At 57.1% G+C, this 25,951-nt stretch overlaps 2 protein-coding genes across 2 annotated transcripts; both read right to left on the bottom strand.

Moving 5' to 3' along the window:
- Window positions 1-790: 790 nt before the first annotated feature.
- Window positions 791-1,914, bottom strand: LOC136058186 (twist-related protein 2-like). The gene is made up of 2 exons (XM_065751475.1): window positions 1,423-1,914; window positions 791-841 (listed from the first exon to the last, which is right to left on the bottom strand). Exon 1 carries the CDS (start codon window positions 1,912-1,914, stop codon window positions 1,429-1,431), a length of 486 nt encoding a protein of 161 aa, XP_065607547.1. The 3' UTR covers window positions 791-841; window positions 1,423-1,428.
- A 13,942-nt stretch (window positions 1,915-15,856) lies between these two features.
- Window positions 15,857-24,848, bottom strand: SLC48A1 (solute carrier family 48 member 1). Its single transcript, XM_065751439.1, has 3 exons — window positions 24,702-24,848; window positions 16,741-16,908; window positions 15,857-16,170 (listed from the first exon to the last, which is right to left on the bottom strand). The coding sequence occupies exons 1-3, from the start codon at window positions 24,838-24,840 to the stop codon at window positions 16,034-16,036; spliced, it is 444 nt and encodes a 147-aa protein (XP_065607511.1). The 5' UTR covers window positions 24,841-24,848; the 3' UTR covers window positions 15,857-16,033.
- Window positions 24,849-25,951: the final 1,103 nt, after the last annotated feature.

Genomic DNA, 25,951 nt, shown 5'->3' with positions numbered 1-25,951 from the left:
TCCCCTACAGGGGAGGGCGAACGAAGCCCCCCCCATCTCCAGCACCGCTCCCCTCTTTTTGCTGTTTGCTCAGCAGAGCCTCCTCCCATCGCCCAGCCCAGATTGGCACAAAGCAGGTTGTTATCCACGCAGCACGAGGATGCTCTGCCTGCAGGCGGAGCCGCCGGGGACGGATGCGAACGTTCAGAGATGAGCACACCTCGAGCACCAAGATTTCACGGGGAGGGGCTTTTTCTTTTTGCTTTAGAAAGGTCTTTAGGATCGCTAAAGGTCCTTCGTTCCTCACGGGAGCAGAGCTCCTGCTGAGCTCTCAGCTCAAATAAAGAGGTCTGGAAGTCGGCAGCCGTACCCTGCGCTGCCCAGCGGTGCGAGCAACGGGAGGGGACCCTCACCAAAAAGCCCCAAAGCCCTCAAGGGAAGGGCTGGGGGTGTTAGCAAAGTGCTCCTCTGCATGGGCTCCTCCCGCAGCTCTCCACGCTCCGGCCACGGTTCAGCTGCATCCTCCGGTCCTTGGGGGTGGCATCACGGAGCCCCACCTTCGGGACCACGTGCTGGAGATCCCCCCAGGATGGGAAGTAAGAGTTTAATCGTGAAATGAAATCCCAATGGGAGCGCTCTCCATCTTCAGCCGCCGTGTGCACCTCCGTCCCCGGAGCTGCTCTGGATTTGGGACCGTTCCTCAGTGGGACTCACCCAGGGTCCCTGCATGGGTGGCACCAGGGCTGCTTCCCAGCCTGGCAATGTCTCAGGGGGGACAGTTCTCCCCCTTTCCTTCTCCCTCGGCTCTTTCAGGATGGGGCGAAGAGGAGAACTTTGCCCTCCAGCTTCCCACAGACGCGCCCTAAAGACAAAGGCAATGGGAACTGATGGCACTCAGGAGGGGCTGAGCACATCCCATCCCACCGCCCACAGATGAGGACCCCATGGACACCGCACTGCGGGAATGGGGATGGAGCTGTGCATCATTTCTATCCCCTTTTCTGGCCCTTTATGGCCGTAGTTTCGGGTACAGCTCTGCCAATTTGGACTGTGGCTCCAATGAGACCACCCAGGAGGAGAAGTGGCACCCAAGGAGGGAACACGGGGGTGACCAAGAGAAGAAATTCTTTTCCCAATGGGCAGCCCTCATTGGGGTGGAAGATGATGGAGTCCCTGCTCCTCTCGCAGTTGGCTTCCCCAAAGCACCGGGCGGGCTCTGACCCCAAAACCAGAGCTGGGATCCAATCCTGCTTTAGGGAAACCAGACATCTGTATGCTGAGCCCCAGCGGGACCAGCTGGTTTTGCTGCAGCACGCAGAGCACGAGGAGGGGTGAGCTGGGAGACGCAGATGTGGGACGCGGGTTCCGAGGTGAGGGATGCGGGTTTTGAGATGTGGGATGTGGGAGCAGAGGACGTGCACGCCGCACCCTCACCATACGTACCCCGACTCAGTGGGATGTGGACATGGCCCAAGCCCCTTCCATCCTCCACACGGAGAAGGCGTAGCTGAGCCTCTCGTGGGCCAGGTAGTTGCAGCTGGTGATCTTGTGGTCCAGCTCATCGCTCTGCAGCACCTGGTACAAGAAGTCAATGTAGCGCGCCGCCAGCTTGAGGGTCTGGATCTTGCTCAGCTTGTCCGAGGGCAGCGTGGGGATGATCTTCCTCAGCTCCGCGAAGGCGTCGTTGAGGGATTGGGTCCTCTGACGCTCCCGGACGTTGGCGATCACCCTCTGAGTGTGCACGTCCTCGAAGGACTGCGGCACGGGGCTGCGTTTGCTGCGCTTGCCCTGCGGCGAAGCGGCTCCGCCGTCCTCCGACGCTTTGCCCGCTTGGCCTCGCTTGCGGAGGCATTTCTTGTGCAGCCGATCGCCTTCCTCCTCGCTGGTGGCCAGGCTGCCTTCGGGAGAGTCCGGGCACATGTTTTCCTCCTTCATCTTCTCGGCAGCCGCCCGCTGTCGTGAGCCAGGAGCCCCTCCCGACGCGCTCTCACGGCGGAGGCAGCGCTGAGCATCCGTCCTTTGGCCGCACCGAATTTCTCCAGAGCCCCACGGAGCCCTCCAAGGAGCTCCGTTGGTTTTTCCTTTGGGTGAAGGAGAGGAGGGAGTTCGGATAACTTTGGGGAAAGGCTTTTGCTGATAGGGCGAGGAGGAGTGGGGGCGGACCAGGCGCAGACCAATGCAGCAGTGCAAGGTAACGCAAACAGCAGTGGAGCTTATGGGTTCCAGATTTCCTCCCTTCCTCCCTTCACCGACACCCCCAAGCCCTCCAGCACAGATGCTCCCTCCGCCTGCTGCCTGGATGTCAAGGGTTTTTTGCCCATGTCGACATGAACACCGGCCGTGGACGTCGAGGGATTTGGTTTTGGTCTTCGTTTTAAGACCCCACAAAAACCAGCCAGCAATTTTCGTCTGTCCAGCGTGGAAGAGAAGACTTTCGCCCATGAGATGTTCAAGTGGAAGCGTGGAGCAGTGGACGCCCCAATGAGCGATGATGGATGCGCTCTTCACCCAGTGTTGGACGTGATGCTGCTCTTAGGAAACAGCCCCACAGCGCGATAGGTTCAGACCCTGCTCCTGGCTGGATCCACATCCACTTCAGCTCCTGATTTCCAGGGGAAATCACATTCTCTTGGGAGCAGGAGTGGGCATCCCCACCATGCCTGTTCATAGAGTCATGGAGTCATTCAGGTTGGCAAAGACCTCCAAGACCAACAATCCAACCTCAACCCACCCCCACCGCGCCCACTAACCACGTCCCCGAGTGCCACATCTCCCCACTTCTTGAACACCCCCAACGTGTTTGCTCAGGGAAACCTCAGTTCAGTCTGCCCACGAAGACGTGCCCGAACCCAGCAGCAAAACCCCTCAGCTTCCCAATGACCCCCATTAGAATTCTGCTTTCTCACCCTCGATGCCGTATTTTCACATCCCACCCCCCCCCAAAAAAAAAAAAGACAACAAAAAATAAACCTTTGGATGGGAGCCAGCAGATCATAGATTTAATAAAAATAAAAGGGGAAGATGCTGGGAGAGGAGTGGCCCGTGAGGAGGAACCGATGGGATGGATCCCGACAGCTTTGCTCGGCAGAGCCACGGCTCAACGCGCTGCTCACACGCGAGCGTCGTCGTCGAGGACAGCAGCCAATATCAGCTGTTCCTAATGTGGGAAGACAATAGATCACAGGGGCCTGGGAAAGCAGAGAGAAAACAAAAGGGCGAGAGAAAAATCCCCCGGGGAGGGGAGAATTTAGGCAGATCCCGGCTCCTCTGATCCCACCCTTGATGGGGTTGGCTGAGCTCCGCAGGAATGGGATGGCAGCCAATTGACACCAGCTGGGGCACGGGTTTGTGCCTGTGCCTTTTGTTCATTAATTTATTTTTCAATTAATGATCGGTTGTTGTTGTATTCTTTCTGAAAAGAAGTCTAATTCCGTTTTGAGCTCGGGGTCGTTGCTGATATCCTTGGGCAAGTGGATGTCGAGGTGCTTTGATGGGGTGGGGACGACCGGTGTTGCGCCCTGAACTGCTCAGTGGGGTTTTTTTGGGGGCCCACAATTGGATGTTTTGTGGCGACAGTGTTTTTCCCCTGAAAGGTTTTGATTTGTTCCTTCGAGCAAAGCTGGAAGAGCATTGGTAGAAATTGCTCATGGGAAGGCCCACGCGTTGCCAAATGGGTTTCGAGAACTTTGGTTTTCTTTCCAGCTCGCTGGGGGTTTTGTAGAGCTCGTTTTGATGGATCAGTAAAAAAATTCAGGCCTTAAAAACGCAGAGAGAAAGGGGAAAAAAAGAAGGAAAGAAAAAGAAGCCTGGCTCATTTGGTTCAGCGAGATGCCACCAGATGGGAAAGGGGTTGGGTTCCTCACCGTGTCCCAACACTCTGCCCCTGCCCACCTCCCCCTGCTCCCATCCATCCCACTCAGGGGCTTTGGGGATGTGGATGTCTTAGAGTTGGATTGCTGGGGTTGTGGGAACTGCTCGTGACTTTGGGAAGAGAGAAATTAAAAGAGGACACAGAAATGCCACCAAACGAGGCAACATCTTCATCAGCCTGAGCATTCCTGCCTCTGGGTGCCTGAATATCATAGAGACATAGAATGACAGAATAGGTTGGGTTGGAAGGGACCTTAAAGACCATTGAATGATAGGATGGTTGGGGTTGAAAGGTCCTTGAAGATCACTGAATGATAGGATGGTTGGGTTGGAAGGGTCCTTCAAGATCATAGAACCATGGGATGGTTGGGTTGGAAGGGACCTTAAAGATGATTGAACCATGGGATGGTTGGGTTGGAAAGGTCCTTGAAGATCATAGAACCATGGGATGGTTGGGTTGGAAAGGTCCTTGAAGATCATGTTACCGTGGGATGGTTGGGTTGGACAGGTCCTTGAAGATCATAGAACCATGGGATGGTTGGGTTGGAAAGGACCTTAAAGATGATTGAACCATGGGATGGTGGGTTGTAAAGGTCCTTGAAGATCATGTAACCGTGGGATGTTGGGGTTGGACAGGTCCTTGAAGATCGTAGAACCATGGGATGGTTGGGTTGGAAAGGACCTAAAGATGATTGAACCATGGGATGGTTGGGTTGGAAAGGTCCTTGAAGATCATAGAACCATGGGATGGTTGGGTTGGGTTGGAAGGGATGGCACTGTCCTAACAGAGTGACACCACCAGACCTCCGGTTCCACCTCCTGGAGTCTCACCTGATCCCCCAATTCCTCCCTCCTAACCCAGAGCAGCAGCCTGACCCCACGGCACAGAGTGGAGATGGCTCAACCCAAACACCCCACAGAGTGGGGTCGGGACAGGCCACGTGCGACCGTGTGCAAATCCATTTGGGGTTCAAAAGTGTCCCCCTCCCCTCTCCGTGTGGCTCACGCGCTGCCGGGATAACACAGTCCATGTGTGAACCAACAGCTCCTCTTTGATGATGCCTGCAAACAATTCCGGGCACAAAACCAGGGGCTGAACCCGATGCCGAGGTTCTTTTGGTGTTGAGTTTTAATATTATTTATTATCATTATTAAGTCGTATTTTTTATTTTGCTGGCTCCTTTTCCCTCATCAGAGAACCTGACACCAACCTCCGTTTTCACCCCAGCGCGAAACAAATTAAGAGATAACATTAAATAATAATAATAATAATAATAATAACGAAATAAAGAGGGGGGGGGGGGGAGGATGGGGCTAATAAATCGGCGACATGAAAGGGGGTCGGGAACAGCCGCTGCCCCCGGAGGGCGGCAGAGCAGCTTCGGTTTCGCAGCTTTTTCTCGTTATCGCTTCCCGAGAGTGGAACATGTGTGGGCGAATAGAAATGCGAAGCATCCGCCGCCGCGTGATGTTACCGCGGGTGACGGAGGGGCCGTGGGGGGTGGGGGGACACGGGGGGGGGGGGGGAGTGGGGTGCGGTGCGGGGCTGAGGATGGATGGATGGACGGTGCGGGGCTGCGGGATGCTTTGATCCGCGCCCCGCAGCGCTGATGGACGTCCGCGCGCTCATTTCCTTCTCGCGGTGACATCGCGTCCCTGCAGCCCGCGAGCTTTTTAAGAACTAAAAGATGTCGTGTCCCCCCCCCCCACCCCCCCCGACTTCTTACCAACCCCCCTTTCCTTCTTACCGCCCCCGCAGCTAAACGCGGCCCCGCCCCTCGGTGGGGGGGGGAGGAAGGGGGTGGAGGAGTGATGAAAGGATGGGGGACCCCGGGTGGGGGGCAGTGGGAGGGCAGCACTCAGCCCGGGGGGGGGCACCGCACTGCAGGAACCTCACGTGTGGATGACGGCACTGCCGTCTTCTCTTCTTTCTTTCCTTTTTTTCCTCTTTTTACCTTCTTCCCTTTTTTTCCTCCCTCCTTTTCCGTTTGTCTCCCTCTTTTTCCTCCTCTTTTCCCCCCTTTTTTCCTCCCTCTTTTCCCCCCTTTTTTTCCTCCCTCCTTTTCCTGTTTGTCCTCCCTCTTTTTCCCCCCTCTTTCTCCCCCCCCTTTTTCCTCCCTCTTTCCCCCTTTTTTCCTCCCTCTTTCCCCCTTTTTTTCCTCCCTCTTTCCCCCTTTTTTCCTCCCTCTTTCCCCCTTTTTTCCTCCCTCTTTCCCCCTTTTTTCCTCCCTCTTTTCCCCCCTTTTTTCCTCCCTCTTTTCCCTCCTTTTTTCTCCCTCTTTTCCTCTTTTCCCCCTTTTTTCCTCCCTCCTTTTCCTGTTTGTCCTCCCTCTTTTTCCTCCCTCTTTCCCCCCCTCTTTTTCCCCCCTCTTTTCCCCCCTTTTTCCTCCCTCTTTTCCCCCCTTTTTCCTCCCTCTTTCCCCCTTTTTTCCTCCCTCTTTCCCCCCTTTTTCCTCCCTCTTTCCCCCTTTTTCCTCCCTCTTTCCCCCCCTCTTTTGTCCTCCCTCTTTTCCCCCCTTTTGTCCTCCCTCTTTCCCCCCCTTTTTCCTCCCTCTTTCCCCCTTTTTTCCTCCCTCTTTCCCCCTTTTTTCCTCCTTCTTTCCCCCTTTTTTCCTCCTTCTTTCCCCCTTTTTTCCTCCCTCTTTCCCCCTTTTTTCCTCCCTTTTCCCCTTCTTCCTTTTTCTCCTTATTTTTTTTCTTAATTTTTTCCTATTTTTCCTCCTTTCTTCTTTCTCTTCTTTCTTTCATTCCCTTCCATTTTTCTTTCCTCTTTTACCTCTTCTTTTCTTCACATATTTCCCCTTCTTTTCCATTTTCTCTTCCCCTTTTTCTTCCTTCTTCCATTTCCTCCTCTCCATTTCCTTCCAGCCACCACAGCAGCACATCTCCACGCTCTCACAGCATCCACTCCCTGCACCCCTCTCCCCACCCCACAGCTCTCTGCTCCCCCGTCCTTCTGCACCTTTTCCCTATTGTCCCAAGCCCTTTGTCACTATGTTATCCCCCCCCCCCACGGTCCTAAAATCCCAACAAAGCCAATAAGGGCACACCCCCAGGTCTCCTACTTCCAAAGGAATAGAGTGGAGGTGCAGATGTGTCCCTGTGTGCGTGTGTGTGCAGTTACCTCTGCCTGCAGCTCCAAACCACCCCGACCTCCTCCCATCCCCACGCAGGAATCCACCAGGTCCTCCTTCATCCGCTCTGTGGGAAAGCAAAGCAGTTTGCAACCAGGCAGGCATTTATGGGAGGATTTGCTTCATCTGCTTCTGGAAAGAGCTGAGCAATAAATAAGGCACTGGAAGGGCAAGGAGGGAGAATGCCCTGGGGATGTTCCCTTTGGGGGTTGGAACTGGGAGTGAGAAAAATGAAGGGAAATTTGGTTTCCCCCATCCCAAGAGAAAGCAGAGCTGGATAGGACCCATCCAGGGAAGCACCAGCACGGTGTGCTACAGCTTTCCTCAGGCTGCTATCTCGAAGCGTGGCAGAGGGATAAGGCCTCAAAGCTCAGAGCAGACAGACAGTCGGGTGATGCCGATGATGCACGGCACAAAGAACGTCGAGTTATTTTTATATGAGCAACTTTGCAGGCACTCACAGCTGACTCAGTGCTCGTCACCCTCCTCCCTTTGAGCTCTGGGCCAAACTGGAGCTGCGCCAGCCCCAGAGGTGGAGAAAGGGTCCCAGAGATGGAGAAAGGGTCCCAGAGATGGAGAAAGGGTCTCAGAGATGGAGAGAGGGTCCCGAGTGGTCTTGGTGGCCCATTTGGGGCAGTATCAGAGCTTGGGTTGGGATGGGATGGACTTCACCCCACTGCCCCGTGGGCACAGCCCTCCATTGCTTTGTCACCAATAAATGGGATGGAAAGAAGAGGAAGAATTTGGGGTGAGCAGTGGGGCAGAGGGCTGCAGGGTGAGGATCCCTCCCTGCCCCATGAACACCAGGAGACAGGAGTTGGACTCGATGATCCTTATGGGTCCCTTCCAGCTTGGGGGGTGGATTTATGACACATCTCTGCCCTTGAGAGCGTAACTCCATCCCTGTAACACCTTTGCTCTCCCCACAGACAGTAGTAGAAAGGCTGAAAAACTCCTCCAAACCCCCAAACCCTGAAGGCATCACACGGTGAAGGGCGGCTGCTCCACCTCCACCCCAAACCACCTTCCTCATGGGGAAGAAGAGACCACAGAAGCTCCAAGCAGACAGGAGATGCCTGCAGTGATCCCACACTGCTCCAACCCACGGACGTCCCCACTCCTGGGATGGCCCCGGGGGGAGGGGGTGGGCTTTGGGATCACGGCCCCATTTGGGCACCTCCGAGGGCAGAACTCCACGGGGCTGCTCCCCACCCTCTGCTCCCTCCCATCCCGCAGCAGACACCGCTCTCAGCCCCAGCAGCACATATGGGAGGGCCCCGTGAGCCTTCAAAGCTCCGTCTGGGGGGGTGTGGGGGGGGGGGGGGTGTGGGGTGTGGGTCCGTTTCCACTCCTGGCCCGAGATGAAAGGAAACGTTCCCCTCGACGCCTGGAATGAGTTCTGGTGCTTTGGAGCTGGGGCTGAGGCCCATTTCCTGAGCTCCGTGGCGAGGAGCTCTCGTTTTGCACGGGGGACTTTGCTGACACGGGAGCAGATGTCAGCGTGTCCCCGTCCCCAAACACAGGGACGCAGATGTAAGGATGCTCACACCCTCCCCGTACCCCCCAATACGCCCAGGCTGGGAGTGACAAAACCCTTTGTCATCCCTCCCCCCCCCCCCCCCACCCCCCTCTCTCTAGGGTGACTCCAACCCTTGGGGCAGATGGCAAAGCCACCCCCAGGACACAGAGGGGAGATGTCGGGTCCCCCCCCCAGTGCTGGGGGGTGGACGGTGGGGTCGATGTGAGAGACAGACTTTCCTCATTTTGTCAGAGGAAATTCTATTCCGATTGAAACCCCCGTTTGATCTCGAAGGAGGGGGGGGGGGGCGGCTGGGGGGGGGGGGGGGTGGGGTGGGGGGTAGGGTTTCTTCCCAGTAGTTGGGTTTTATTGGCTAAAGCATCAGCTAAAAGCTTCCAAGCCAGACTGAAATGCGTAGAGGGGGGAGAAGGGATCACCCTACAGCAAACCTGAGCCGAGCAGATCCCAGGGATGCTCAGCCTCACCCAGCCCCCCCCACCCCCCCCCAGCCCTGACCAACATCTTTGCTGCGATTGAAACCCTTCTTTCTCCCATCTGTCCCAGAGAGGAACAGTAGATTTCTCCCCTCCCCCTTCAATCTGACCCTAAAAACGGTGGTCTCCTCCGAATGCTTTCTCCAGACCAACCCCAAAGTCCCAAAGATGCTCTTCCCAAGGGATGAGTCCTCCAGAGAGGAGCTGTCCTCCATCCTTCCCTTCTCCTCCATCACCTTTGTGCAGAGGGGAAGGTGTCCCACAGCACGTTGGGGTTTCGGGCCTCCCGGGGGGGGTTCCTACACTTCCTGAGGGTTTGGGAACTGAGGTCCATGGACCTTCTCCCAAAGGAGAGTGCCATAAAGTGTGGCCTGAAGTGGCGGTTTGCTCCCCCATATGGGGTACGATGGATGGGTGGCTGAAGGGTGAAGGTTTTGCTGGGAAACAACTCCTATTTTTTGTTTTAAACGAAAGGGAGCATTCAGTGTATGGGTAGAAAGGGGAAGAATTGCAGAAATCCTATGGGGTTTTTTTGGAGAGGTGTAGGGATGAAGGCAGAACTGCCCCACGCGGGAGCAGAGGATGTCCAGGATATAAAAAGAGGGGGGGGGAAAAGGGCAAAAATCACCTCCGTGAGCTGAGGGAGAATTTGGACATCGCCCCAAAGGACTTCATTGGGTGAGGAGGAGGAGGAGGAGCTCATGGGGCTGAAGGTGAAGCACCGGATCCCATCCCAACATCCCCCATTGGCAGTAAATCCCAGGAGTGGGTGGGAAACACAACCAATGGAGGATTGGCAGTAAATGCAGAGCTTTTATTGCCAGGAGGGTGAGGAAGGCAACGAGAGCGACCTCAGGGCCGGGAGGAAATCTGGAAGGGAAAAGCTATCAAAGATGGGGGGGGGGGGAGGGGGGATAATTGGATAAAAACGGCGCACCTTGGGCGCACTCGATAATTGTCTTTGATCAAAAAGCATTTTCCAAACGGAGGCCACATCTCCTCTGCCTGGACCTGATTAACACGACTGATAAATGGCTCCGAGGGAAAGGAGTCGTTAAAGAGAGGGGGGGGGAAAGGGCGTCCGGGTGGGGGGTGGAGGGATGAGGGGCTGTGGGGTGGGGGGGGGTGGGATGGGGGAAGGGGGACAAGGACTGCCACCGTGGGGTGGGGACTGCCCTTGTGCTGCCCAAAATTCAGGGCTGGGAAAGAGGAGGATCTGCATCCCCTGACTGTAGGACCTGGCCATGTAAAAATGGATCCGGATCCGGACCGAGTGTCCCCTCCACTTGTATTTCCCCAGCCCCCTCCTCCCTGGACAAATCTTCCCCCCCCCCCCCCCCCCGCCTTTCCTGACCCCTACCCCCACCCAAGAGGATCCCATCCCGTTGTGCAAACCCTCCCCAGGGTGGAAAAGCATTCAAAAGTACTGACAAAGCAACCATGACAACCAAACAGATTTTGGAGATTTGGAAAGGAGGAAGAGCGTGCAGCAACCCCATGGGATTCGGACCCAGAGCCCACAACCCCCCACACCCCCCACCCCCCTCCCACCCCCCCCAGCCCGGCTCCATCTTCCAGCCTGGGGACAAATAGATCTTTTTTTGAGGGCTGGTTTTCAGCTTCGGGACCCAGCTCCCAACCCGTGTCATTTTTGCTCTAATGATTCCCAGAAGAAGCCCTCCCCACACAGCCTTCAAAGCACTGAGCTGTGGCAGAAGACCCAAAAACCCCAATGCCAACAGCGGGGACCCCCCCCCCCCCCAACTCCAGCAGTGCCAGAATCGGTCCGAAACCCCTCCACAAAGCTCTGCTCTCACATCCCCACTCCCCATCAATCTCCTCTCCTCTCAAAGGCCTTTCCCAGATACCACACTTCAACACAATGGCAATTTTCAGCCCCTTCTCTCCTTATTTTTTTTTTTTTCTTTAATATTGGAACCACATTGAACCGTTTTACTCACTTGGTTCCTCTCCAAACTGAAAGATGTCCTAAAAATAACCATTCCCAGTTCTGCGTGTGATGCTCAGTCCCCCTCCCCCTGAGGACCGTGGCTGCCTCCCAGCTCCGTCTGCACTTTTCTTATCCCAGCACTATAAACGTGCTCCGTTGGGGACTTGAAATGCTGCTGCTGATTTGCACCACCACCCACCTCTGCCTTTTGGCTGCACGGATCCCTTTTGGCAGTGAACTCACAGTGCCACAGCTCAGCTCAGACCTCATCTGAATCCTTTCCTCAGTACAAGGCCAAGGGAGAGGGTAGATGGTGTGGCCCAGTGCACAGAGGGGAAGAACAGCCCATGGAGATTCATCACCGGTGAGCGATGGAGGTGATGAGCTGAAGAACGTGGCCAGGGTCCGAGTCCTGGGGTCCAGAACCTCAGTCCCCATCCAAACACATCCCAATCCCCATCCAACCCCATCCAACAGCATCCCCATCACCATCCACCCCATGAAACCAAATCCCAATCCCCATCCACCCCAACAAACAGCGTCCACACCTTCAACCAGCCCTGAAACCCCATCCACCATCACCCCACCCCCATCCAACCCCATCCAACCCCATCCACCATCACCCCACCCCATCCCCATCCAACCCCATCCAACCCCATTATCCCCATCCACCGTCACCCCACCCCCATCCAACCCCATCCACCATCACCCCACCCCCATCCAACCCCATTATCCCCATCCACCATCACCCCACCCCCATCCAACCCCATCCACCATCACCCCACCCCCATCCAACCCCATCCACCATCACCCCATCCCCATCCAACCCCATCCAACCCCATTATCCCTATCCACCATCACCCCACCCCCATCCAACCCCATCCACCATCACCCCATCCCCATCCAACCCCATCCACCATCACCCCACCCCCATCCAACCCCATCCAACCCCATCCACCATCACCCCACCCCCATCCAACCCCATCCACCATCACCCCACCCCCATCCAACCCCATCCACCATCACCCCACCCCACCCCCATCCAACCCCATTATCCCCATCCACCATCACCCCACCCCCATCCAACCCCATCCACCATCACCCCACCCCCATCCAACCCCATCCAACCCCATCCACCATCACCCCACCCCCATCCAACCCCATCCACCATCACCCCACCCCCATCCAACCCCATCCAACCCCATTATCCCCATCCACCATCACCCCACCCCCATCCAACCCCATCCACCATCACCCCACCCCCATCCAACCCCATTATCCCCATCCACCATCACCCCACCCCCATCCAACCCCATCCACCATCACCCCATCCCCATCCAACCCCATCCACCATCACCCCATCCCCATCCAACCCCATCCACCATCACCCCACCCCCATCCAACCCCATCCACCATCACCCCATCCCCATCCAACCCCATCCAACCCCATCCAACCCCATTATCCCCATCCACCATCACCCCACCCCCATCCAACCCCATCCACCATCACCCCATCCCCATCCAACCCCATCCACCATCACCCCATCCCCATCCAACCCCATCCACCATCACCCCATCCCCATCCAACCCCATTATCCCCATCCACCATCACCCCACCCCCATCCAACCCCATCCAACCCCATCCACCATCACCCCATCCCCATCCAACCCCATCCACCATCACCCCATCCCCATCCAACCCCATTATCCCCATCCACCATCACCCCATCCCCATCCAACCCCATCCACCATCACCCCATCCCCATCCAACCCCATTATCCCATCCACCATCACCCCCATCCGCCCCCCCCAAACCACAGCCCCAGCACAGGGGCTGCAATGGCCTCATCCTGCCCTATCCCAGCACCAGCACTGCCCCATCTCTGCCCCATTGCAGCCCACGATGGCGTCCAGCCCCCCCTGACCCCACAGCGATGCTGCGTGCGAGGTGTGCCATTCTTAAAACCCTATTTGAGGGATTTTCTTTTAATAATAATAACGATGATGACGATGTTCTCGTTACTTTTCACAAGCAGCAGCCTGTAAACCGAGAGCAAACACGTGCTGAGCTGGCTCCCTGCTCTCGGGGGGCGGGGGGGGGAAGCCCTGACGTGAAATTGGGGAGCAATTGGCACAACACAACACCCCTGCACGGCCCCCCCAACCCAACTGCACTGCACCCCACGGCCTGGAGCACGGACAACCCCAAGGACGGATGGGCACAGCACACAATGGGTGGCATCAGCCCCAGGTAGGAAGAGCCGAGCATCCTCTTCCTCCTCCTCCTCCTCCTGGAGCACCCCTCTGAGGGCCGGATCCTGCAGCTCCAGCTTGGATGGGGGGGGGTGCTCAGAGCCTTTGAAACGCCGCTTCCAGGCCTCCCCACATCTTGAAAGCAGATTGCTAAAATGCAAAAAATCTGTTGTTTTCGCAAACGTTGCTTTGAATTTCTTCAAACGCCGCTCAGGGCGGGGGGACGGGCTCTCAACACCAAGCACCCCACAAATCCCAGCCCCCGAGGGCTGAGTTCAGCCTTCAGGTGCTGCTCTGTTTGGTTTAAGGGAGGGGGGGGGGGGGGGGGGGGGGTGGGTCCCTGCCCCACCGAGGGGGCTTTTTCCCATCGTGAGAGGGGTCAACCAAGGGCTGCTCTGCCCTCGTTTGGGTGACGTTTGGATCCACCGAGCTGCAAATCCTACAGCCCCAGGGGGAGCACGGCCCAGGGAACCCCGATCTCCTCTTCAAACCAAATGGAGGAGGGGGACGTCACCCCCCCCCCCCCCAAACTTAGCCCCATACCCACAGAGTGCAGCCACTGGGGCCAGACAGGACGATGCTGTGCCCATGGCTGGAGCAGCACTGGCACTGCCTGGGGGGTACAACGACCCCAATGGGCACCGCTGTCCCCGAGCATCCCTCCTGCTGGATGGGAGACCCCCCCCCCACCCCCCCAGTGGGGGTCTTCAAGCACTGTCACCATCTGTCATCCCCATCGTCGCTGGGGAGACTGGGTGGCTCCGCAGCAGAACAAAACCAGCTGGGATTTCGGTGTGAGCGAGCTGGGAGCGGTGCCAGGAGGGACCTCCCAGAGCACAGCAGCTCCCAGATCCACTCACAGCACCCCAGCAAGGCAAAACCGGCCCTAAAAGATCCCCCCCTCCCCCCCTCTATCTCCCCCCCCCACCCGGTGCATCCCACTGCTCCCTCAAACCCCTGGCTGCAAAACGAGGGCTTCTGCAGCCCTCATCTCGTAATGGGATGGCTCACTGCAGCCCCCAGGGTGGGCTTGGGTGGGATGTGCTGGTGCTGCTGGGGGCACCCAGCTCGCCCCCTCCCTGCAGGGCCAACGCTGCACCCCATAGCAGCTCGCTGCTGCCCTCCGCCGGCTGCTGCTCACCCTGCACCCATGGGTGCCGGCCCCCTGCTCCATCAGGTTGGGAGAATGCAACCTCTCTCCTTTTCCCTTTCCCCTCCCCTTCTCTTTTTTCCCCTTCTACTTCCCTTTCCCTTTTCCCCTTCTACTTCCCTTTCCCTTTTCCCCTTCCAGCCCTTCCCCTCCCCTCCCCTCCCCTTCCCTTCCCCTTCCCTTACCCTTACCCCTTCCCTTTCCTCTTCCTCCTCCCTCTTTTCCCTTCCCCCTCCCCCTTTTCCCTTCCCCCTCCCTCTTTTCCCTTCCCCCTCCCTCTTTTCCTTTCCCCTTTCCTCTTCCCCCTCCCCCTTTTCCCTTCCCCCTCCCCCTTTTCCCTTCCCCCTCCCCCTTTTCCCTTCCCCCTCCCCCTTTTCCCTTCCCCCTCCCCCTTTTCCCTTCCCCTTCCTCTTTCCCCTCCCCCTTCCTCTTCCCCTTTCCCCCTTTTCCCTTCCTTCCCCCATGCAGACCCCTCACCCCAGACCCCCCCAGCAAATCCACCCCGGATCCCTCTGGGGATGGACAGGGACACAGCTGAGCCCACCAAACTCACACCACGTGTGGTGCACCCAGAGACAGACAGAGGTTTGGGGATCAGCTCTGCGGGTGCAGGAATTCCCACTCCTCACTGATCTGGATGTTGGGGGGAGGGGGTTCAAAGCCTACCCAGCCCTCCTGCCCCCCCACCCCCCACCCCAAACGGGCATGGAGCTCTCCCAGCAGGCCCCCCCTCCCCCAGAGGCACCCACTGTGGCCCCACATGACCCCAAAAGCACTGACCCCTCTCCTTACCCCCGCAGCGATGCTCCTTCCAGCCTGGCACTGGGGGAGGGAGGCAGGATTTAGGAAGAACTTCACAGAACAGTCACTACAGACGTTGGTTTGGTGAGAAAGAGAGTGTATTTGCACCCTTGTGGTGGTGTCACATACAGGTTAGGGCGTGCTTTAGTACAAAGAGATGCTGGGGTATGCATAAAGGAGCTCTGCTGCCACTCACAGCATCCAGCTCTCAACACCAAGCGTGCAAACGAAGCACAATGTAAAAATATATTATATATATTTACATCCACCACCTTTGTAAAAAGCTGAGATGAGAGTACGAAGTCCAGAGCTAAAAGATGCCAGGGTTAGTTAGGTGCAGTGAGCTTGCCCCGGGGGGGGGAAAAACCTTGATGGGATTTTTGGACACGTGGCCCCCACTGCGCTCGGGGATGGGGGAGGGGTGGGTGGGCAGTGTTGTGGTGGGGAAAAATGAGAGTGAAGTGGGACAACGTAGGCTGAAAGCACGTGGAGATCCACAGCGGGCAGCACGGCCCTGGGAAGGGATTGCTGCTGCCCCTCCTCCTGCCACGGAGGGGCCAGATCCTGCCAGATCCTGGCAGCCCCACGCCAGCAGGAAGGGGGAGTTGGGGAGTTAAAAACCCCACGCTGAGCCCCTAAAGTGTGTCCCACACACGTGCTCTACACGAGCATTAGCCAAACTTGACATGGTTGAGTAAAAGCAATTAGGAAAAAAAAAAACCCAAAACAAAACAACCCCTACTGCAGACAGACAAGCCAAGCAGCACTGGGTGGCTTCCTCCTCTGCCTCCTGTACACCTCTTGCATGTACCACGCCTCTGGGGGGGGTGGGGGGCAGTTTGGACATCCAGCACCTTCAGACAGGAGCAGAAAGTCCGAGTGTCAGAAGTCACTGAGGATACTGATGTCTGCAAACTCGTTCCTGTACCGGTAGGAGTACAAGCTGAGCAGGAAGGCCCACTTCAAGGAGATGAAGCTCCACACAGACGACAGGTAATAGCTCCTGGGATCAGTCAGGGCTAAGAAAGAAAAGGGGGGGGGGGTGAATCTATTTGGAAATCCTATTTATCCATCGCACAGTCCGGATAGGGAGAATCCACCCCCAACCCCATAGAAAAATACACCCAAAAACACAGCCCCCCCACCCCATCCCCCCAAAAAACCCCAGCCACACTTGGATCGTCCACCCAGCAGTAATTCCACCAGCTCTCTTTCGACAGCATCACGCTCACAGCAGGAAGCTGGCTGAGCTCAGGAGGCATTTTCGCCCTGCTGAGGTCTCCTCACCCTCCTGCTCTGCGAGTGCAGTGTGAGAGAGCACTGCCCCTGATTTGACAGAGGAGGCAAAACGGGAAGATGTGGAGTGCCCGTGGCACTGAGCTCTGCCAGGCAGATACTGAACACAGAACGATGGGCACTGCCCCGGGGGAGTGGGACCCGTGGTGGAGCACAACTCCTGACATCAGCAGAGCACGACAGGCAACTGAAACGCAGTGGCAGCCCCTCCCCAGAAGCCCCCAGCCCCTCCCAGGCTCCTGCCCCAGCTCTGCTCCTCCAGACCCAAACTCTGCTGGCAGCCGAGGACTCACCCTGGTGCTTGGTGATGGCCAGGACGAGGAAGGTGCAGAATCCCACCACGGAGAGAGCTGAGAAGAGGATCCCGATGAAGAGGAAGAACCTCAGCCCTTTTAACCAGGTCCTCCAGTAATCCTGCACATACATCACATGCGTGATTAGGGCCCAGAGCGCCAGAACACCTGCTTGATCAGACAGCAAGGGCAGTCAGTACAGCACCAAGGTGATGAACCAAGACAGCAGCACCACGTCGACCTCACCCTCACCTCCAGTGACCCACAGACAACAGCTCCCATCTTTACCGCGCTCTGCAACACGGGAAGGGGACTTTTCAGGTGGGGGCTGCCCCCACGTGGCTTTTTTCTGCCCCCCAGCCCCAGCTGCCAGCCCTCCTCCTGGCCCCAGTTAACCCCAGAGCCACCAGTCTGCTCACTGAGCTGATGCCAGCTCGCCCCATTTGCTGCACAGCCCTCTGTTTGAAGGCAAAGTGATGCCCCACGAGGTGAGGATCACAACTGCACAGATGTGCAGGAAAGCATCCTGAGCCCGGGGGGCACCCCAGCCCCCCCAAGCCTCGCTGCTGTCACCATTCCCCTCGGTGCTTTCTGAGCAGAAATCTCTGCTTTTTCCAGTGATCCTGAAGTGCTCCAGCCCTGCTTTAAAGGCACGACCCAAATCCTGAACGTAGGAGCAAAGGAGCATCTGGAAAAATAAACCCAAACCCACAGCTGGTCCTGGTCCTGTTTGCAGATGATGACATGGTGATGGTGTTTCTGGGAGCGAAGGGGTGCAGAAGTGCAGCTCCCAGTGCGTGCGGGTTTCAAGTGGACCCAGTGCAGCTCAGCACTTCTGGGTCCGGATCACACAACTGGACGAAGATCCGAGCACGCAGAGTCAGTTCTGATTCATGCACGGGTGAGGAGATCAGCCAAACCCTGCGTGGCTTTATGGGGGCAGCAAAAGGCACTGCCCAGGCCCGGGTGCCCTTTCCTTGCCACATTTCCCTTGTCAGAAGGGAGGAAATGGGACAAAAATAGGGACTCAAACATCCGTGTCACAGCTGCCAGCAGCTTCTGATGGAAACAACGCACTCTTCCCCTCCCCTGATTTTAAAAGCTGCCATCTTTTCACCCAGTGTGAAAGAAAAAGAGGAAGAAAACAACTTGGAGCCCCTGCAGCTCTCAGGGCCGGGCTGCTGCTGCTGCTCCATCACTGCCTCAGCACCAACACAGAGCTCTGCTGGGGCACTGGGGACATGCGGAGCTCTGGGAACCACGTCCTGCTTTAAGGAGCAGCAGGGGGAAAAATGACAGCCAAAGCAAAAGGACAACAGCTCCGCCACTGTCCCACCCTGCAGGAACACAGCTCCCACTGCAGCCACTTCGAAAGGAAGGGGAAAGCAGCACTGCCCACCAAGATAAACATGGTAAGAGGGAGCACAGAGCTCAGCTGACTCTGGGTACAGTTGTGACCCACGAGAGCATCTCCAAGGCTTAAAAGAGTGCATTGTAGCACAGAGCAAAACAACAGTGGGGAAGATGACAGCTGAGCACTGCTGCCAGCAGCACTTGCTGGACTGGCTCTGATCTCAGCATTGGGCAAGGGAAGCTGAATGCACACAGAGGCAGCTCTGAGCTGGGAAACGTGGCAGGTTTTGTCTTCTCGGGGTCTTGGATGGGGTGGAGAGGGTTAAAACACCCTGTGCAGACATAAAAAAAAGCCAGAAGTGAAAGCAGGTGGTGGCTCGGGGAGATAAGAGCCAACCTGCAGAAGATAAAAGCCATCCCTGGCGAGAGCAAAAGCACTCAGGGTACACTGAGACTCCACGTGTGAAGGGCTTCAGCTCCTCGGCCTCGTAATGCCTTGAGATAGGGAGGGAGGAGAGCTCTGCAGAGCTGCTTCCCCACATGAGTCAGCAGGATCGAGCTGAAGTGCTGAGTCAGTGCTCCGAAAGCACAGCAGCAGGAACTGGGGCAGCACGTGAGCTGTCAGCAGCCCTGAGCCCAAGCCCAGGTCTGACCCAGCCAGGATGGGAGTGCAGCCAACCCCAAGCTCCAGACCACGCAGCTCCTAAAGAAGAAAAGCCTGCAGACAGCACCATGGCACACAGAGCTGGGTCCCTGTGAGCGCAGGGAATCCTTCCACCCACAGCTCGTGAAGCAGAGGGGAAGGATGCTCATCCAGATGTCCCCTGTGCTCTGGGGATGCTCAGATCCTTCAGGGATGATCTGAATCCGGCAGAGCACGAGGTGTCTTTCTTTTCCCTGTTTTTTTTTCTTCTTCTCTCAAGTGGCAGAAATGCACTGCAAGGAGTTAAAGGAGAGCACAGAGCCAGCATCACGAGGGCAGGAGGAAAGGGAAACCAAACTGGGACGGAGGGCAGAAAGGCACTACACGGGGACCTGGATGGACTGCATCTGTAAGATGAGGCAAAACGTGTGGGTTTTCATTAGGGACGAGCATCAGGTCCTGCATTTTGGGGCACAACAACCCCGAGAGAGGCTGGAAAGCTGCCTGATGGGAAGGGAGCTCGGTGTGCTGAGGGACAGAGGGCTGAATATGAGCCCAGGTGGCCAAGAAGGCCGATGGCATCCTGACCTGGGTCAGGAATGGGGTGGGAAGTCATCCTGCCCCTGTGCTGAGCACTGGCGAGGCCTCACCTCGAGTGCTGTGCTCAGTGGTGATGGAGCAGGTCCAAAGGAGGGCAGCAATGATGGAGAAGGGCCTGGAGAGCGTGCCCTACAAAGAGAGACTGAAGGAGCTGTGGCTGTTCATGACAAAAAAAAAACCAACCCCATGACAAAACCTCACTGCTCTCTTCAAATACCTGAAAGGTGATGGCAGTGAGAAAGGGGTCGGGCTCTGCTCACGGCTGACAGTGACAGCACGAGGGGACGTGGCCTCAAGCAGCACCAGGGGGAAGTTTAGGACGGATATCAGGAGAAACTTCTGTACAGAAAGGGTTGTGAGCAGCAGAAAGGAGATGTCTGAGTCACCACCCCTGGATGTGCTCAAAGTCCCTTTGGACTCAATGATGTCGGAGGTCTTTTCCAACCTGAGCAGGGCTCTCCTTTGGAAAAACCCTGGAGCAAAAAGTCTGTGGGTTTAACCCAAACCTCTCAGCTCAGACTCCCTGAAATCTCCTCCCCCTCTGGATCTGCACCTCCATTCTCGGCTGTAATCACACTCTGAATTCACGCAGAGGGAAAAGCAGCACCTGCAGCAACAAAAAAAAAACCCATCCCCACTCCGTCTCACTGCAAACAAGAGCTATCCTCACCACTCCCTGCACAGCAAGCCGTGCTCCTGGCAGCACTGCAGAGCTCAGAGCACTCCTGCAGCCTGCCAGGACACCGTGTACAGCACGAATGGGTGGTGTGGATCCCAGGGACAAAACAACAACCAGAGAGAGGCCAAGGAGAAGCACGTGCACGCACAGGGGAGCTGCTCTGGGCCTGGAGAGAGCTGCTCTCTCTTCCTCTTCCTGGGGCTGGAAACATGGTGGCAGCTGACAGCAAAAAGGAGGAGAGAAACAACAAACCAAAGCAAGCAAAACCAACAGAGCACATGTTCAGGAGCGCCCGAAACCGTCCTGGGAAACAGTGAATTGTGGAATCAGGAGGTTGGAAAGGAGCTACAAGATCACCCAGCCCGACTGCATGCCCGCTCCCACTGCTACCCCCAGCTGCTGAACCGTACCCCAGCTCCTCATCCAGATGCCTCCTGAATATTGCCAGGGACTCCACCTGGTCTCAATGGGTCCTCTGTGGGGTCTACGGGTCACTACGGGGTCACTATGGGGCTCTCTCTGGCCCCTATAGGTTGCCCTGTCCCTTCTGTGGATGTTACGGGATCCAAAGGTTGATCTGCTCTTTCTGTGGGTCTCTATAGGGCTCTCTGGTCCCTGTGGGTTGACCTGTCCTCCCATCGCACCCTATGGGGCTCTCTGAGCTCTTCTGTGGAGGTTATGGGGTCCAAAGGTTGGCCTGCTCCCCTGTGGGTCCCTATGGAGCCCAATGGGATCACTAAGGGGTTCATTTGGGTCACTAAGGGGTTCACTGGGGTCACTACGCATCTCTATGGGGCTCTCGAGGGCTCTCTGGTCCCTACGGGTTGACCTGTTTTCCCATCACGTTCTATGGGGCTCTCTGAGCTCTTCTGTGGAGGTTATGGGGTCCAAAGGTTGGCCTGCTCCCCTGTGGGTCCCTATGGAGCCCAGAGGGGTCCCTAAGGGGCTCACTGGGGTCACTACGTGCCTCTATGGGGCTCTCTCTGGTCCCTATGGGTTGACCTGTCCTCCTGTTGTTCTCTATGGGATTCTGAGGGCTCTTCTGTGCTTGTGGTGGCAGTGCAGGACCCAGGCCTTGGCCACGTTGATCCTCACCCCATTCCCCTCACATGAACCCTACGGTGACCGACGGGAACTCCTGCAGCCCTCACTGAGCCCTTGGTCACTTACCTGCACCATAGTTCCCACCCTAAAGGAGCCCGTGCTTCACCACCACACACTTTCCTTCTGTCCTTTCTGTGTTGTGAAAGCTTTGCTTTCTCCAGTTGGTTCCCAGAAAGGGTAAAACGTTCCTTCCCGGGGTCCCAGCCAAGCGAGAGCAGCCTCAGCTGTTTTTGGAAGAGGTTAAAAATGGGTTTTCCCTGCCTGGCTCTTCTGCCAAAATAGCTGAGGATCAACAGTGAAATATTTTAGGAAAGCAGCTCTCCAAGGAGCAGAGTCTGTGGAGCATTGGGGTGACAGCTGGCTTTCCCTGGGCAAAACCTCCCCGTGGGCACGTGCTTTATGACCCCACACAGGGCGTTCCCATTTGGAGGAAGGCAGCCCACACTGCATGGGTGGAAAAAAAAGGGCCTCGTGGCACTTTTTTGGCTCCGAGCTGTGGGCTGAGAGGACTGGGAAAGGCAGTGCACACCTCTCAGCCCCCCGTGCCTCCACCACTCACTGCGCAGATGAAAGCAGCATCACGTTTTGCAGTCCACCTGCAGCACATAGGAGGGATTCGGCTCTCCCCTCGGCACCATCCTTCACTCCTTGGCTTTAAGACAAAGGAAGGGAAGAGTTTTCTGAGCACAAGCTCTCTATCTGGCCAGAAATAAGAGAGCAGCTTGGAAACTGCCAGTGACATCTCCTCAGAGTGGAAAATCACCCCCCCCTTTTCCAATTAAATCGAGAGGGAAGACGCACAAGAACATCTAAAGCCACTCAGGAAAGGGCAGGATACATCCTGAAAACACTTAGCTGCTTTCCTCCCTTTCAAGCTGCCTCTGGCTGATGGAAAACATCAGAGCTGTAAATGAGAAAAGCCACTGTGACCAACTCAGAACAAAACAGCAGAGCACTGAGGCAGAGAGGAAAGACTTTCCCTGCCCTGCGATCACGCTGTGGGGCTGATGCCTTCCCCTGCTGCGTGTGGAGGGGGTTGGGTTGTTGTTATTAGGAAAGGCAAGTGGAAAGACTGGAAAGGCAGCTGCTCAGCACCTTAAATTGGGCACTGCTGGTTTCATAATCAGAGGTAATTGAAGGCTGTGCTCACGGCCCGGTCCGCGTGCTGCCCCTCTGTAGCACTTCAACATTAGAACCGAAATAAATGGGAAAGAGATGACTTCAAACGACAAAGAGTGTATCCAAGGGAGTGGAAGCAAGCAGCACCAGCGCTGGAAGGCGGACTGCAACGCAAAACAGGTCAGGAAAAGCTCTCCAAGAGATCACAGAGACAGAAATGCATCGGTTGCAGAAGGAAAGATGAAAGCAGAGAGGACAGGGAGGAAGAAGGGAAGCACACAGACAGCCCCCCCCCCCCCCCAAATAAAAAAAAGCACAGCCCAACTGCACATCAGGATTCAGCAGGATGGACTGCAGCCTGCAGACACGCAGGGGGAGAGAGCAAACACACACAGGAGACGAGGGGAGAGTGGGGAAGGCCAGAGAAGCAGAGAGATGGGAAAGGTTGGCAGGCAGAGCCTCAGCTTCATCAGCAGTACAGCAATTAGGACCCTGTGCAGCAATTAGGACCCTGTGCAGCAATTAGGACCCTGTGCAGCAATTAGGACCCTGTGCAGGGCTGCTGAACACAGCAGCCTACACCACCACCTCCCCCCCACGTGCACAGGGGGATGTGTGGGTGAGCTGCGCCCCACACATGGGGGGGAAGCAGCCATCCCTGCTGCCCTATCAGCCTGCCCAAGGAGGAAAAAGATTAATTAACAAAGTAGGCCAGAAACGACCCGAGTGAACTCCCTGCTCACCTGAAAACTGCAGTGCCCGCCCTAACCACAACTCCACGCTGCTGTTTCTCCCTCAGAACCATTTCCACTTCAGCTTCCAACGAGAAAATAACCCTCGTTAATAAATAAAGGTGCTCCTCTTGTTCAAGTGTGTGCAGCCCAGGAAGTGCTGTGATGGTGAGCACAGGGCACAGAACAGGTTTCCAAGGTCCTTTGTGTGACACGAGTGGATGCTCCGACCCATTCCTGACCCCTGCCTTGCTGCTGAGACGCAGGAAGAGCTCAGGAGCAGGAGTGTGAAGTGGAAATCTCACCGTGAGCACCTGGGGGGAAGTCCACCTCCTGAAACAGCAGCTCACAGCATCAGGAAGGGCAGGGAGAAGCAGATGAGAATGTAAGAGGGACCTCTTCAAACAGCTCTGACGCAGCTGAAAGCTTTCCTCACTCTCCTTACTGTGTTTCTCAGGCCCTGAGATCCCACCGAGGCTCTCCCTGTGGATGTCTCACAGACATCAGAGTGCACCCGGTGCAAATCAGCCAACAACCACTTCCTTCTGACCTCATTTTTTGCTTACCTTGACCCCCCCCCCCCCAACGAGCTTAAATTACCCACTAACCAGTCAGCACACAAACCCCCTCCCAGCAGATAATAACCCCAGTGACTCCAGCACTGCCAGCACGGGATGCTTTGTCTCTCTCTTTGCTTCCTTCCCTTCCAGAAAGCAGACTCCAGAAATCAAAGCTTTTTTTTTTTGTTGTTGTTTTCTTGGAGGAAGAAGAGGGGGAAGAAGCTGAGAGGACTCTGATCCGCTCCAACCCAACCACTGAAGAAGAGCCACATGTCCCTGACTTCACAGCCTGTGCCCTGTATGGCACGGAGCACCTGCCCACACATCCCCCATGGGTACAAACCTGGGGAGGATGGCCCTTTCCTTTTTTGTTTTCCTGAACATACAGAGCACGTGTGAACGCCGACGCAGCCCCGACAGCTTCCCAGCCTCCAGAACTCAAGAAGCAGTGCGCTGCCCCCCCAAAAACTCCACAGTGTGCCCGAAAAACCACCTCCATCCCCTCCTGAAGCTCTCCCCTGCAGCCCTGCCCTGCCCTGTGCCACCAGCCCCAGCAGTGCCCCCCATTCCCATTCAGATTTAAGGCAACCCCCCCCCAACCTTCTCCCCCCCCCCCCAGCATGTGTCCCTTGACACTGAGGGAAGCAGAGGTGTGTAGGGCAGGAGCACACCCGAAGTGTTTTGGGGACTCTGTAGGGCTGGGGCACAAAGCCAGGCCTGGGGTGACCTCGGGGGGGGGGGAGGGGTCATCTCAGGGGGAGGGGTCACTTCGGGAGGGGTCATCGCAGGGGGAAGGGTCACCTAGGGGGGAGATCACCTCTGGGTGGGGGGGGCTTCACCTGGGGTGGGAGTCACCTCGGTGGGTGGGGGGGGCGGGGGGTCACCTGGGGTGGGTGACACGACCTCGGGGGGGAGGGGTCAACTCGGGGTGGGAGGGGGGATCATCTCAAGGGCTGATCACCTCGGAGAAGGGGGGGGGGGGTTCATCTCAGGATGGGGGGGGTCACCTCAAGTGGGGGGCGGGGGGGGATCACCTCATGGGGGGGATCATTTCAGGAGCGGGAGGGGGAGTGAGGAGGGTTGGGGAGGGGGGGGGGGGGGGTCACCCCAAAGGGAGTTCACCTCACACACTCCACCCCGGCCGCCCCCACCCGGCCGCCTCCCCATCGTACCCGAGAGTCCCCCGGCTGCGGCCGTGGCGGGCTGGCGGAACGCCGGCGCCAGGCTCCAGGCGAAGAAGGCCGAGAAACCCATGAGGGCTCCGGCGGCCGCGTAGGCCAAGCGCACCGCCAGCGCCCGGCTCACCGCCATCGGAACGCCGCCACCGCCCGACGCCCCGCCCACCGACCCGCCCACCGACCCGACGCCCCGCCCACCGACCCGCCCATTGCGGTACCGCCCCTCTGCTGAGCGCCCCCTTGCGGCGCGGAGGACTAAGGGAGCGGGTTGGGAATGTGGGGGTGTAGGGGGACGTGGGGTGTAGGGGGACACGAAGGGGATGTGGGGAAGTAGGGGGACTCGAAGGGGACGTAGGGGTGTAGGGGAATACGAAGGGGGTGTGGAGATGTAGGGGGACACGAAAGAGACGTGGGGATGTAGGGGGACATGAAGGAGATGTGGGGATGTAGGGGGACACGAAGGGGATGTGGGGTGTAGGGGGACACGGAGGGGGCGTGGGGATGTAAGGGGACTCGAAGGGAATGTGAGGAAGTAGGGGGACACGAAGGGGATGTGGGGATGTAGGGGGACACGAAGGGGATGTGGGGATGTAAGGGGACACGAAGGGGACGTGGGGGTGTACAGGGAGACGAAGAGGATGTGGGGAAGTAGAGGGACACGAAGGGGACGTGGGGGTCACGGGGGACTTAGGGAGCGTGGGGAGACGGAGGGTGTAGAGCAGTCCCTGCTCTAGGTGGCAGCAGCCCCTTTCCCTTCTGTGCTGAGACGCCCGAACTCCATTTCCCCTTCCCTGCATCCCTCCGAGGAGCACTACCCGGGGTGAGGTTTCTCCGTGGAGATGCAATGGGAATCCCCTCCAGACCCTCTCATCCTCCTGCCTCTGTCCTCCCCGCGTGGCTGCTGCAAGGTGGCCCCAAAGTGTCCCCAGAACTGTCCCCAAAGGTGTCCCCAGAGGTGTCTCCGAAGCTGTTCTTCTCTTGGGGTTGAACAAATCCCATTTCCTCAGCTTCTCCTCGTCCCATCCCCTCTCTTTGTCACCGATCTCCATCTGCTGACCCGTGGACCACCACTCTCTGGGTATGACATCACAACCATCGAACGTCCCAACCCTCAGATCCGTATCTTTCCAATTTAGAGATAAGGATGAAGTGCTGTGGGGGACTGTTTCGCAGCCTGTGCCACTGATGAAGACATTAAAGGGCATCAGTCCCCGTACAGACCCCTGAGGGACACCACTGTCCCT

The sequence above is a fragment of the Cyrtonyx montezumae genome, unplaced genomic scaffold (genome assembly GCF_038088225.1).
Source record: "Cyrtonyx montezumae isolate F1298 unplaced genomic scaffold, pur_monq_1.0 scaffold_70, whole genome shotgun sequence".
In the NCBI taxonomy this organism is placed as follows: domain Eukaryota; kingdom Metazoa; phylum Chordata; class Aves; order Galliformes; family Odontophoridae; genus Cyrtonyx; species Cyrtonyx montezumae.
Note: the sequence above shows the minus strand (reverse complement) of the source record. Positions and strands in the feature narration are given on the sequence as shown.